The following is a 13,324-nucleotide window of genomic DNA, read 5'->3' as shown; positions in this document are numbered from 1 at the left end:
TCTCTCTCTCACACACACACACACACTGACCAGGCCTCCCCAGCCAACAGGCCAGGACTTCAACTCCCATCAGTCCCTGCCAACCTGGCCAATGGTCAGGAATGCTGGAACTGGTAGTCCAAAACATCTGGACTAGGTTGGAGAAGGCTGGCTCATACAAAACAGAACACACAAGTGGACTGCAGGCAGGCTTCCCATTTTGTGTGTGTGTACGCCTAAGAGTTTTGAAATGTATGTCTAAAATGTGAAGTGTGCACGCAGCAAATGCACACATCATGACAACATAAGAAGAATCCTGTTGCACTCCGACCCAGAGTCTGTGACATATGGTCTAGCAACCTATTTCAAACAGTGGATGCCTCTGAGAAGCCTCCAAACAGCAAGGCATGAAGCATTCGTCGTCGTCCCCACCTGCCCCCACCACATAGTTTCTTCCCCAGCAACTGGTATTCAGAGAGAGATACAGCTCTGGATACAAAGGCTATACTTATCCAACGTAGCTAATAGCTGTTTATATCCTCCATGACTTTTTTCTCATCTAATTTTTAATAGCCCTCCAAGCTAGTGGCCATCACCACATCCTGCAGCAGTGAGTTCCATCATTTAATAATGGCGTTGTGTGAAAGCGGGCTTACTTTCACCTGGACTGGATGAAGTTCCCCATGGAGTGCATAGTTGGTGCCAAAGTGTTTTTGTAACCTGTGTGTGTGTGTGTGCTTTCAAAAGCAGGCTGTGATATGGCTCTTCTTGTCTGGGGGGGCGGGGCGGAGGGCAACAACAGTAAAATCCGACTGGCCATGCTGGAATGATTTTTGGATCCTGACCGTTTGGCACAGTGTGGCTTTGGCCTCTGATATGAAGTCATTAATATTACCGTATTAATAGTAATATTAAAGTCCACTCGCCCTCCCCCCTTTAACGGTGAAACGATTGGGGGAATTATGCCTGTACATCTATGCACAGCAATGGCACTTGTACGTCTTTTCACAAGCAGACACAGTGGCTGCAATGCTAAATGTGCTTACGCTGGCACAGCCCCACTGACCTCAGTAGGATTCCACTGCTGCCAAAGCGAGCACATTCAGGACAGCAGCCAGGATCTGTTTGCACAAAAGTCCAGTCAGACATCCAATTGGTTATTATTTTACATGTGCACTTACCACTCTTAAAGGCGCTTTGAAAAACAACCCCATAATCAAGCTGCAGCCACCCAGTTCAAGGCTTCTGGGAAGAAGGAGAGAGAGAAAGAGAGAGAGAAAGAAAGAAAGGGAAAAAGAGAGAGAGAGAGAGAGAGAGACTAGGGCTGTGCATGGACCCACATATCCACTTCGGAAGCTGATTCGGAGCGTCCAAATTTGTCTCAGTCCACCTCGGCCAAAATCCAACCCGATCCAGATCCAGAGTGAGATTTGGATGTCCGAATTATTCAGACTTCTGACAGGGTCCCCGGCTGCATGAGCCCCCTGCTCCTTACTTAGACCCACTGGGAGCACTCACAGCCATCCGGGCCTCTTCAAGGGAGTCGTCATTTTTAAAATCTGACCAGATTCAGCTCGATTTGGCCCAGAGCTGACCTGCTCCAATTCTGGGCTGATTTGATCTGAATCGGCCCGCTAGGAAATCCGATACAGATGCAATGCCTTAATAGAGACAGACTATCTCCTGTGCACACTGGATCGTGTTCATCATAATAAGTCTGCAATCCCATGCAGACTTTAATTGGAACATGGGTCTCACTTCTGAGTAAATATGCAAAGGAGTGGACTGCACAGTAGAACAAAACCTGAACTGGTGAAGAATCCCTGGGTTGCCCCAGACCCATCTCTGCTAAACTTCTCCAGACAGTTTTTTGCCTGAGGCCGAGAGAAGCAGGTGGCCTGCAGGGTGTAGAAGCCCTCCTACAACTCTGCTCTGAGAACACTGACAGAGATCTACCCACACAAATTGTAACATTCCAAAGGCCGACCAGGCCCCAAAGCCTTCCAGACTACTTCTAATTAAATCTTAGCTAAACTACAAGACCCACAGCCATGCCTTCTATTCCTGACAGGGTCCGTCTAGTCCAGCGCTCTGTTCACACAGTGGCCTAACAGCTGCCCACGGGAAACCCATGAGCACGGCATGACTGCAGCAGGACTCTCCTGCCCATTTCCCACAGCAACTGGTGTACACAGGTATACTGCCTCTGATACTGGAGGCAGCATATAGCCATCAGTACCAGTAGCCATTGACAGCCTTCTCCTACAGGAATTTGTCCAACACCCGCTTTAAAGACCTACAAACTGGTGGCTGTTACTACATCTCATGGAATGAATTCCATAGTTTCACTCCACACTGTGTGAAGCAGTCCTTCCTTTTATTTGCCCTCAATCTCCCACCAATCAACTTCATGGGATGACCCCAGGTTCTAGGATTATGAGAGGTTATGAGATTATGACTACAGAATCAGCCACCAACCCTTTAAGGATTGCAAACAACTTTTTGAAGGGGCAGGCAATAACCCCTTGAAGGTCAGGCCTTGCCACTCTTTTTAAGGAATTTGATGACTCTAGTCCACTGCTAAGACAACAGCTTTCTACAGCTCAGCAAATAGATCCCAGTGGAAGCTATCCAGGGTCCTGATTGCTGCTCACCGAAACCTACCCCAATGACTATACCGATGTCAAATGACTTAGCTTGCCATACCTTGGTTCATCTAAACCTGTCTGGCTTTGAACTCACCTACTTGACTGGACCTGACTGACTTCAGCCTTAATCCGCCCATCTGCCTCTTCTCTTGTGGTCCCAAACTCCAATAAAACAAGGAAAATGGGCCTTTTCACACATTATGCAAAGTGGCAAGCCCATTACAGATACAAACAACAAGAAGGAGTCATAGTTAATTCTTGGCTACATGAACAACTTGAGCATATATCTAAGAAACATAGAGCTGATACGGGACAGAGAGGTGAACTGGAATGTTGTAGAATTTTGAAATCCAGCAAAATTTCAAAATCGACTCCAGTACCGGAATCCAACCTCAACAATTCAATGTCCACATTTTGGAACTGGAAGTTGACGTGTGTGTTTTGATTGGCTCAATGAATGACGTTAATATGAAATTTACTAAATGCTGTTGCAAATCACCTGCCAAATATTGACTACTACTGTATGTCTGCGGTCAGATACTATCAAAGTTGCCTGTGAAATCTTTGTATTTGAAAGCTGTCACCAAAGATCAAAGATCACATGAATGCATTCAGAGAACATTAGCAGCGGTTGGACCAATAGATGACAAAGCAACAAAAGAGGCGCTGCAAGAGAATCAGGATTGTGAGAGATTTAGGAAAGAGCCTATGGAGAGGAAGGGGACAGAAGACGGCAGCTCAGAAAAGGAAGAGCGGTATGTTAATGAGCCCAATTTAAAGTGCAGGTTTTATACTTCAAAACTTTAAATTGTTTGGGCCCAAGTTTATTGAAAGACCGCCTTTTCCTGTACCAGCCTGCCTGTACTTTGAGGTCATCAACAGGAGCCTTTCTCACTTGCCTGCTGTCAAGGGTGGTTATGGTAGTGAATAAAAGGGGGTGCTGCTGCAATGGGAACCAAAACTAAATCCGGGGAAGGGGCAGCCCCAGAAAACCTGATGAACTCCATCCCCTCAATGGATTTCTCCAACATTCCTAGCTGGGAGTTGGAGGTACCAAAACAAGTACTTTTGGGAGGGGAACAAAGGTGAAAAGTGGCCCAGAGACTAAGGAGATAGAGGAATTCCATACTGTAAAGACTGACTCTTAGTGTAACTGCGTGAGCAAATTAGCTCATCTGATCAAGGTGCAATAAAGCTGATAACCTGATGCAGCCCTCAGCCTCCTCAGTCACTTGTGGGTGAGTTTATGAAACCCTATGACGTGGAGTCGCCTCCTGCAAACCCCGAGGGGGCAGGGGTATTGTCATAAAGGTGAGTGAATTATTTGCATCTGACTTCACTATGGAAGATATATAGGACAGATATCTGCCCATGAACGGGTTGTTTTTTTTCTGGGAAGGAGTGTGAAGAAAGGAATCAAATAAAGGTGATGCGATAAGGTTCTTGGAAGACTGTCCGTTAAAAATTAAGATGGCGTCCACCCAAGTGTCCAAAAAACGAACAGTGAAATTGCTGATGTTCTAACAAAAATATGCAACAGTCATGGCAATTTTTAAGAAGAGATCCAGGAAGAATCCAAGAAATTAAAGCATTTTACAGTTCTGTGGGGGATGCTGAATGTAGTATTGCACTCGGTGCAGAAATGGCCTTCCTAAGGATCTCAGTTATTTAAAGGAAGTGTTTAATCCTCATGGCAAAGACATTTGGAAGTACGGCAAAGCCGAACACGTGGCTGAATAAGGTTTCCACTAGTCTGGTGATGCAACTGCAGTGCCTCATATAGCATCTCCCCCTTCCCCAAAACTAGCAGAAACTGGATACATTAGGCAAGCTATCACAACTGCAGATTAAATTGTGCGGTGTTAAGAAGCATCATGCAAATGTGATTATTGTGCATTAAGATTGATACAGGTCATCAAATTGGGTTTGGCACAGAATTTGCTGAATTTCTGAAACCTGGACCTGTTTCTCTCAGACAAGCTTGAAAAGTATCACTTACTGTGGCAGGCATTCAGGTGACATGGCCTTACAAGCGGAGAGGCTAGGAGGCCGCTACACGCTGATCCATTTAAGGTGACCTGTTGGCCTTTGGCGGTAAGCTTTTGACAGGTGGATTTCTTTCTTTGTGTCCCAGCACCACAGCTCACGGAGCACTGCAAGAAGAACGATGTAGTCAAAGAGATTTTGGGTATCCTGTCCCATGTGCGCTAACCTTAAACAAAAGAGGGGGTTCCCCACCCCATTTTCAAAGGGTTGCTCTTTCACAAGGCATTATAGATGGACAATAGTGTGAATATAGATGTATAATTGCATTTGGGTTCACATATGGTAGCCTTTGTCAACCTAGGGGACCTCCAGACGTTTAGGACTTCAACTCCCATCAGCCCCAACCAGCATTTGGCTAATGGTCAAGAATGCTATCAGCTGTAGTCCAAAACATCTGGAAGGCACCAGGTTGTGGAAAGTTTGGATATAGCTTTGGGAAGTACAGGTTTGGTAGGTCACTAAACGAATTTCTCCTCCACCCTTACAGGGTACTCCGTATTCATTAAGACAGGGATACGCCAGAGTGCATGTAACAGAAATTCAGGCCCTGGGGTGGGGAAATAGGCTGGGATATATAAATCCTTAAAATGCACTCTTATTTTAAGCTACTCACCCTGGACCATTCTCCCAGGACCAGCCGTGGAGGACAATCTGTTTTAGCACAAGGTTTGTGCGAGGACAATCTAGGCTCATGACACTTCTCATCAGTGAGTTTCAGAAAGCTTCCATCCATCAACAACTGCTGGCAAGTCACTTTGCGATTCTGGGTGCCTCCACCACATGTACGGGAGCACTTAGTAGAAGGAGATCAACAGAAATCATGGTGATGCACAGAGTTTTTATTCATTCATTTATGGTGCTGCTTATGATTCAAGGTTCAAAATACATGGAGGGAGCAGCAACTCTTTCCTCAAATGCTTTAGACCAGAGCTATATTTGTATGTGGTATTGCCTGGTTATATTGCTCTCCAGAGCATTTGAGGTCTATAGACATACAAGCATTAGGTGACTGTACCACTTCAGACTGAGGGAGGGGATCACTTGACTGAATCCTCTCCGTATTAAAGAAAACAGGATATCCTTGCATAGAGAAGACATATATGCCACGGAGAAGAATTGAGTGCTGAAGAATTATTATGATGATGTTTTCTGTTGTGCTGGTCTATGACCAAAATAAACAAACTTTGTACTTTGAGACATAGTCTTCTCCCTTATATGGCACTTTTATATGTGCAGGAAACATTATATTTTTTAATGAAGAAGAACTTTGTGACCTTCAACCTGCAGTCTAACTTGATAGAGTCCAGGAATAGGTTTACCATTTTATTGGCTGTTTAGAAAAATTAGGTCTAACGGCTAAGCCTTTCCTTCAGGGAAGACCTCTAGAATTCACAAATCTTAAATTGCAGAGCGGAGGTCAATAAATAACGAAGTGAGACATGTAAAATTCAGTTTAAATAGGGCCACATTTATTCAAGATCTGCAAAGGGGGGAAATCCTATAGGGCATCCAGTATGGCCTGTTTACAGGCCCTTCTGAGTCAGGCGAGCTATTCATGGCCTGTGGGTTCACACTGGGCAATTTGCCCTTCCCATGGGCCTGCCCCTTTTGGGGTAGGGAAACCTTCTAGTATCACCACCCCCCTTGGGCCACAGGGCTCTGAGTGGGTGAGAAGGGCTGGCCTCAAAGGTAACCCTTATCTCACCAGCTAGGCCACAGGGCTCAAAGCTGTTAGCCTCAGGTATTACCAGTCACTGCAAAAGTGCCTGTGAATGCTCACCATTCCAAAACTCCAGTCTGGATGCCCGTACCTACCAGCCTAGTAGCAAATGACCAAATTAAAGAACCTGAACCAAATCAATGTATTTAATACTCCCAAGCTGTCTTGCAGTGTGAAGTATGCAAAAAACCTCATGAACAATTTAGAACATAAGTAAAAACAAATCCTACTTGGCCCCCAATGGCAACCAGCAAGCTCACACTGCCTACAGGGAAGGAGGGAGGGATCTGTGCAAACAAAGAGGAGGCTGGGAGGGGTAAGAACCCATTTATAGGCCCATGAGTCCCCTCCCAGCCTGGTGGCACCATTCTGTGCTCTGCCAATGGTGAGCTGGAATGTCTCGTCCTCCTCCCCTGCCCACAAAAGCTCGCCCCTGCCCAGGCTAGGCCGGGCATGACAGAACGGCACTTTAATCTAGAAAGATCATTCACTCAAAAGTGTAAATTGAAGGCGTTTCCGATCCAGAAGTGGCACACTATCAATGGCTTCTCTGTGTAAACATTTAGCAGCCCATCATACCTGTTGCCATTCTTCAACGTGCCAAACTGGGGGGCAATCAATCTGGTTGCAAGCTTGCAGAGCATGAGGTTTTCTCTCTTTGCAGTTTTCAGACCCAACCACAGACCCTCCAGGTTGCTGGCAGCGTACCTCTCTGGTCTGGATGCCAACACCACAAGTGGCAGAACATTGTCTCCAGGGCCCCACCTGCCACCTGTTCAAAGAGATGACCAAAAGAGCACTCCAAACATCAATGCTGTGCTCGAAACAGCGCATGCGGATCAGCACTGAGCATGAAAAGACAGGACACAAGAAGAGCCCTGCTGGATCAGACCAAGGGTTCATCTAGTCCAGCATTCTGTTTACACAGTGGCCAACTGCCTACGGGAAACCCACAAGCAGCACAGGAGAGTAAAGTACCCTCCCGTTCATGTTCCCCAGCAACTGGTGTACATAGGTCTACTGCCTCTGATCCTGGAGGTAGCATATAGCCATCAGGACTAGTAGTTGATCACCTTCTCCTCCAGGAATATGACTAACCCCCTTTTAAATCCACCCAAGTAGGTGGCCATCACTGTGTCTTGTGGTAACAGATTCCACAATTTAACTCTGCACTGTGAGAAGTAGTCCTTCCTCTTATCTGTCCTGAATGTCCCACTAAGCAGCTTCTCTCCTCTCTCATCTCACACTATCGCCCCGCTCGTGCTCTTTGCTCCTCTGATGCCATGTTTCTCGCCTGCCCAAGGGCCTCTACTTCCCTTGCTCGGCTTCGTCCATTCTCTTCTGCTGCCCCTTATGCCTGGAACGCTCTTCCAGAACATTTGAGAACTACAAGTTCAACCGCAGCTTTTAAAGCTCAGCTAAAAACTTTTCTTTTTCCTAAAGCTTTTAAAACTTGATGTTGTGCAGACTTCTACTGTTACTTTCTACTGTTAGTTTTACCTTACCCTGTGCCTGCTTACCCTACCCTGTACCTGTTTGCATTCTCTTCCCCTCCTTATTGTTTTACTATGATTTTATTAGATTGTAAGCCTATGCGGCAGGGTCTTGCTATTTACTGTTTTACTCTGTACAGCACCATGTACACTGATGGTGCTATATAAATAATAATAATAATAATAATAATAATAATAATAATACTGCAATGGGTCCTAGTATTATGAGAGAGGGAGAAAAATGCCTCCCTATTGTATTTATCAAAGAGGTAGCCCTACCCTGTGCCTGCTTACCCTACCCTGTGCCTGTTTGCATTCTCTTCCCCTCCTTATTGTTTTACTATGATTTTATTAGATTGTAAGCCTATGCGGCAGGGTCTTGCTATTTACTGTTTTACTCTGTACAGCACCATGTACATTGATGGTGCTATATAAATAAATAATAATAATAATAATAATAATAAGAAGAAGAAGAAGAAGAAGAAGAAGAAGAAGAAGAAGAAGTAGTAATTCCACTAAGAGCAAAACAAAGGGCCTGAAAGGGTTAGGCATTCTCTCACTCTTCCCCCCCGTTTTACCCAAACACTATGCACAACCGTTAATCAACTTTCAGTGCAATCCTTCCTGTGGCCAGCAAGGTCTGGAGTGTCTCCACTGGAGGTCTGACATGGAGTCTGTTGCCCTACCATCACAGCTAGCACATTGACTCCCAGGATCCTCTCACAGTTCCCCTGGAAGCTTTCAGCAATGCATGACACCGAAGTGCCACGCCATGGAAGACAAGTGTCTTCTTCTCTGCAGCTTCTAGAAAGAGCCAGTGTGGTGTAGTGGCTAGAATGTTGGACTAGGAGCTGGGAGATCCAGGTTCCAGTCCCCACTCAGCCATGGAAACCCACTGGGTGACTTTGGGCCAGTCACAGACTCTCAGCCCAACCTACCTCACAGGGCTGGTGTTGTGAGGATAAATTGGTGAGGAGGAGGATTATGTACGCTGCCTTAGGTTCCTTAAAAAGGAAAAAAGGCAGGAAATAATAATAATAATAATAATAATAATAATAATAATAATAATAATAATAATAATTTCAACTCAAAAGGTGCATATCTCATTTGAATGGCAAACATTTGAATATTTGGGAATATTTGATTTGGTGCTAATTCCTATGTCCTGCCTAAACAATAACAGGTTGGAATGAAAGGAAAAAATATGGGGGAGATCCAGTCCCTTTCCCAACCCAAGTCCCCTACTTCTCCCCCCACCAATACTCCTTACCCTCCCAACCATCACTGAGTCTCATGCCTTACAGCAGTATTTTGTCTCATAGAACTCAACAGGAGACACTGATAACCAAGTCAACCCTCAGCTTCACAGCTCTTCCTTAGTTTGTACTTCTCAGTCATAACTGAGTGGGGCAGAAAGTCAGTTGAGCAGGACAGAATGCTGGGGAAGACATACTAAAATATGAAATACTTTAAAGAACAACCTTGACTGGTTTTTTTTAACGGGGAGAGAAAACCTTTGTAGACATTTGGCTTCAAATAGCAATTCCTTGTCCCGCAACAGCGTAACCCTGGATGCCTCTCAAACAGGCGTTCTACAGGTTCCAGCAATGCAGAGTCCTACCTTGGAGGGCAAAGTCTTGTATTGCACGCACGGCTCATTGGCGGAGGTCTCGTCAAGACGTCACACAGGCTATAATTTACACTTTGCTTTGTCTGCTCGTGGAGGCACACGGCAATGGCTTCCTGAGTCCCTAGGTGGTAAATACATATTAAAAATTATATATAAAAAAACCCCAATTCTGTGAATCCTTTGGTTGAACCTCTTAGGGCTAGATTGGATGTGATAGAGAAGAAACAAATGCAGAATTCTGTTGCTTGAAGCACTCGTGTTTACTCTCTTGCTCAAAATGGACTGAACCAACTCTGTTTGAAACTCCACACTGGACCTGCATTTATATGCAAGAACATTGTGAATAAACCCATTTCACCCTTTCCTCACTAAACGAAGGTATGGGCTCTTTTTTTTTTTTAGTCTTGTGTGCATGCAGGACTAGTAAACACTCATTCTGTTCACCCTTTTTGTTTTTTCTCTGTTAATTGCCTTTCTAACAGGAGGCATCATTACCAATGGGCATGTCTAGACGAGGGGGGTTGAGGGGGAAGATCTCGAGGTTTTATGATTGCGAGATCGTCCCCCTCGTCTAGACGCGGCGCGTGATGTTGTGGCCGCCATTTTAGATTTATTTTTTTAAAAGGAAAAGGAGCACAAGAGTGCTCGAATGAAAAGGTAAGGTAAGGTGTTGTTGTTGTTTTAAAAAAAACACCCTCATGTTCCCCCTACCCCACCCCTGGTGGGCACAGACCTCCTGAGGAGCTCCTTGCCCCATGCCTGGTTCCTCATGGTTCCTCACGAGGAGCTGGGAAAAAACCGTGATGGAGGGCCACACGTCCCACGGTCTAGGGAACATCCTGAGACTGCGGGAAAAAGTGGGATGGAAAGGTACGGCAATATCCCAGGGAAAGGGAGGAATTTTCCCTCCCTGCTCCCAGGATGCCCTGTGCATCATGTAGACACACACAGACAATCCCGGAGCGACCTCCGGAATATCACCCTGTCTAGCCATGCCCAATGCTTCCCATCACTGCTTTGTCTGTGATCTGAGCAGGGCCACATTTAAAGTGATGGCTCTGCTACAAATATGGCCCCGGTATGGTCCGGAGTTGCAGGTTTTAACCACGAAAACTGGCAACGCTATCTCACTTCCCCTCATTGTATTGGGAACTCTGCCAGCAAACGAAAGGCACGGTTCATTCTATGGGTTGTAAAGTTGCCTTGGAATTCTCAGGCACGCAGAGAGCAATAAAACAAGGAAGCATTACCACTGTCATAGTGAATGAAAAGCACTGAAGTTCATTCTGTTATGGAGGGTTTCACTAGTACTATGTGGAGTTGGGGGGGGGGGACCTAATGTGATATGCAAGACCGAAAACGGTCATAGTTCAGAGAACCTGTTTCCTTCCTTCTAAATGCATGTTCCCCCAGCGGCTTCAGAGGGGCTACAAATCTGATTTCAAGACAGCTTAATATTTCTTTTTTGTTAAAAGATTTGCAAGGTTTCCAGCACCTTCATACTTTCGCTGCATTTCCTAATAAAAATCCAGAGCCTTGTTATTTGTGCCGAATATATTAAAGACTCGGGTTGTCTTCCATTCCATTTTTCCCCCACCTGTACAATGGCTAAACAATTATTGCCATAAATACCTCTTCTCCTAATTCATCACAAAGGGTTTTCTCAACACTCTGTTGGTGACTAAAAAGGCCCATTTTTATTTTTAGCTGACTTTGTGGAAATGCTTGGAACAGGAAAACGTCTCCCCCTCCTCCCCCCCACCCCTAAGGTTAGTCGTGTGTGTTTTATGACTTTCAGGTAATTGGATAGAGCACAGGGAAGGGATTTGGTTCCTAGATATGAGTGACAAGTGTTTTTTATAATGGGTTCGCAACAACTTCCATCTGTCCCCAATCATTCAAAATTATATTATTTCGTAGCTGGACTTTACCCATGGCATACAAGGGAGTGACCGAAGCCACAGCTTGGGAAGGAGTTTTTGGCAGGAATGCCGTGTTCTTCATTAACAGATCAACCACACTTGACGTTACGCCACCAATACTACAGCAACCGCTCTTGAAAACAGCAAACTACGCTTACCGTGATTGTTAGAACAAGCCAGTAACATCTCTCAAGAGGCTGTAATTCAGGGACATGTACATGTTTTGCATGTCTAAGGTTCAATTCCCAGGCACCTCCACTTAATAAACCTTCAAGGAGTGAGTCCAGCCCCCTGAGAGCCTTTAAAAACCAGGATTATTCGGCAAGAGAGATTTTTCTCATTTTCTCAGAAAACCGTGACAGCCACCAAGGGCTGGTACGTTTATTTGAAATTTGTCTCCCCAAATTTGTTTGTTTGTTTGTGTTTTGTTTGTTTCTGTTTTGTTTATTTGTTTCTGTTTTGTTTATTTGTTTCTGTTTTCCATTGTGTTTGTTTCTGTTTTGTTTATTTGTTTCTGTTTTGTTTGTTTCTGTCTGCTATTGCGAACAAATAAAGGCACTGTGCAAATTTTCCCTTTAAAAGTATATCTCTCCCAGAGTATCGGATTATGCTTCCTGCTCCCATCTCTCTTTCTAAAGCTCCATTATCCACCACATTTAGAAGCAGAATCACATCCCCAGAACCTCACCGGGAGCTTCTGTTTATAAACAAGGTGTGTGCTCCCTTCACTGGGGGAGCAGTGTGCCCATTGATGGGTTCTGGAGGGGGGCAATGAAGCCCCTCAACTCCCAAATGTCCCCCCCCAGTCTAATCTCATCTATGCCCTCTGGGGTGTAGTTAAGTGTTTATTTGGATCCCAAAAGGGGAAGGACTCTCGAGTGCTTTTGACATCATAGGATCAATTGAAGATGCCCAGGTTTAAGAAGGAGCTCTGCATCAAGGCTACCAGAGCAAAACCTGTGCTGGTCGTGGGTAGGAAAAAAAGGGAAAGGGAAGGAACCTCTCGTTCAAGCACTTGAGTCATTGCTGACTCCTAGAGGGACGCCTGCGTTCGCTGACGTTTTCTTGGCAGACTTTGTAGCTGGGTGGTTTGCCATTGCCTTCCCCAGTCGCAGTTACCTTTCCCCCAGCTAGCTGGGTACTCATTTTACCGACCTAGGAAGGATGGAAGGCTGAGTCGACCTGAGCCGGCTGCCTGAGAACCAGCTTCCGCTGGGATCGAACTCAGGCCGTGGGGAGAGTTTCGGCTGCAGTAACTGCCGCTTACCCCTCAGAGGAGGTAATTTTCACTGGGAGGTTGCTTGACTAAAAACCTTCCCTAAAAGGCAAATACTCTTAGGAAAAAAAGTCCCCATTGGTGCCGGTGGGAACGTTCTTTTCTAACAATAGCTGTTGCAGGATCGTAGGAGGGCAAGTTTTTATGGGATTGCAACTGAGGAGAAAGGGGTTAAGCCTCCCCTACCTGCATGGTGCAGTCCTAATGAAAATCACACACACACTGCTTAGTATTAATTAAAAAAAACAGGCATGGTTGCTAATCATGCTATTATTATTATTATTATTATTATTATTATTATTATTATTATTATTCCCTGCCTCTCCCTTTGGATCGATAATGTCTAGTTTCACCCTTACTCACAGAGCAGTGGTGGAGCTGCAGCTGGACTTCTGGGCCAAACTTTAGGGCCCCAAGCCGGGGGGGGGGGGGCGTGAGGGCAAATGACCACCCAGGGAGCAGCATTTGATGGGGGCAGTGGCAAACAGGCTGGGCTTCAGCTCTTGGGCCACCCTGGGAATCCTGAAGCTCACTGGGGCTGTTGCCTTTAGCCTCCGATTCCTTTCCTTCACCTTATTTTACAGAACATTTTATAGACAGGGACCATTTG

General features: G+C 45.4%; 1 protein-coding gene across 1 annotated transcript in view; it reads right to left on the bottom strand.

The window, feature by feature from the left end:
* The window catches only part of ADAMTSL3 (ADAMTS like 3), a 268,514-nt gene that overhangs the window by 36,967 nt on the left and 218,223 nt on the right, over positions 1-13,324 (bottom strand). The window contains exons 17-20 of the mRNA XM_063142573.1: positions 9,508-9,637; positions 6,973-7,165; positions 5,287-5,466; positions 4,627-4,780 (exon numbers count right to left, since the gene is read on the bottom strand). Of these exons, the coding sequence (XP_062998643.1) occupies positions 4,627-4,780; positions 5,287-5,466; positions 6,973-7,165; positions 9,508-9,637 (657 nt within the window). The remainder of the gene's footprint in view (positions 1-4,626; positions 4,781-5,286; positions 5,467-6,972; positions 7,166-9,507; positions 9,638-13,324) is intronic.

Source organism: Elgaria multicarinata, chromosome 16, assembly GCF_023053635.1.
Source record: "Elgaria multicarinata webbii isolate HBS135686 ecotype San Diego chromosome 16, rElgMul1.1.pri, whole genome shotgun sequence".
Taxonomy (NCBI): Eukaryota; Metazoa; Chordata; class Lepidosauria; order Squamata; family Anguidae; genus Elgaria; species Elgaria multicarinata.
Note: the sequence above shows the minus strand (reverse complement) of the source record. Positions and strands in the feature narration are given on the sequence as shown.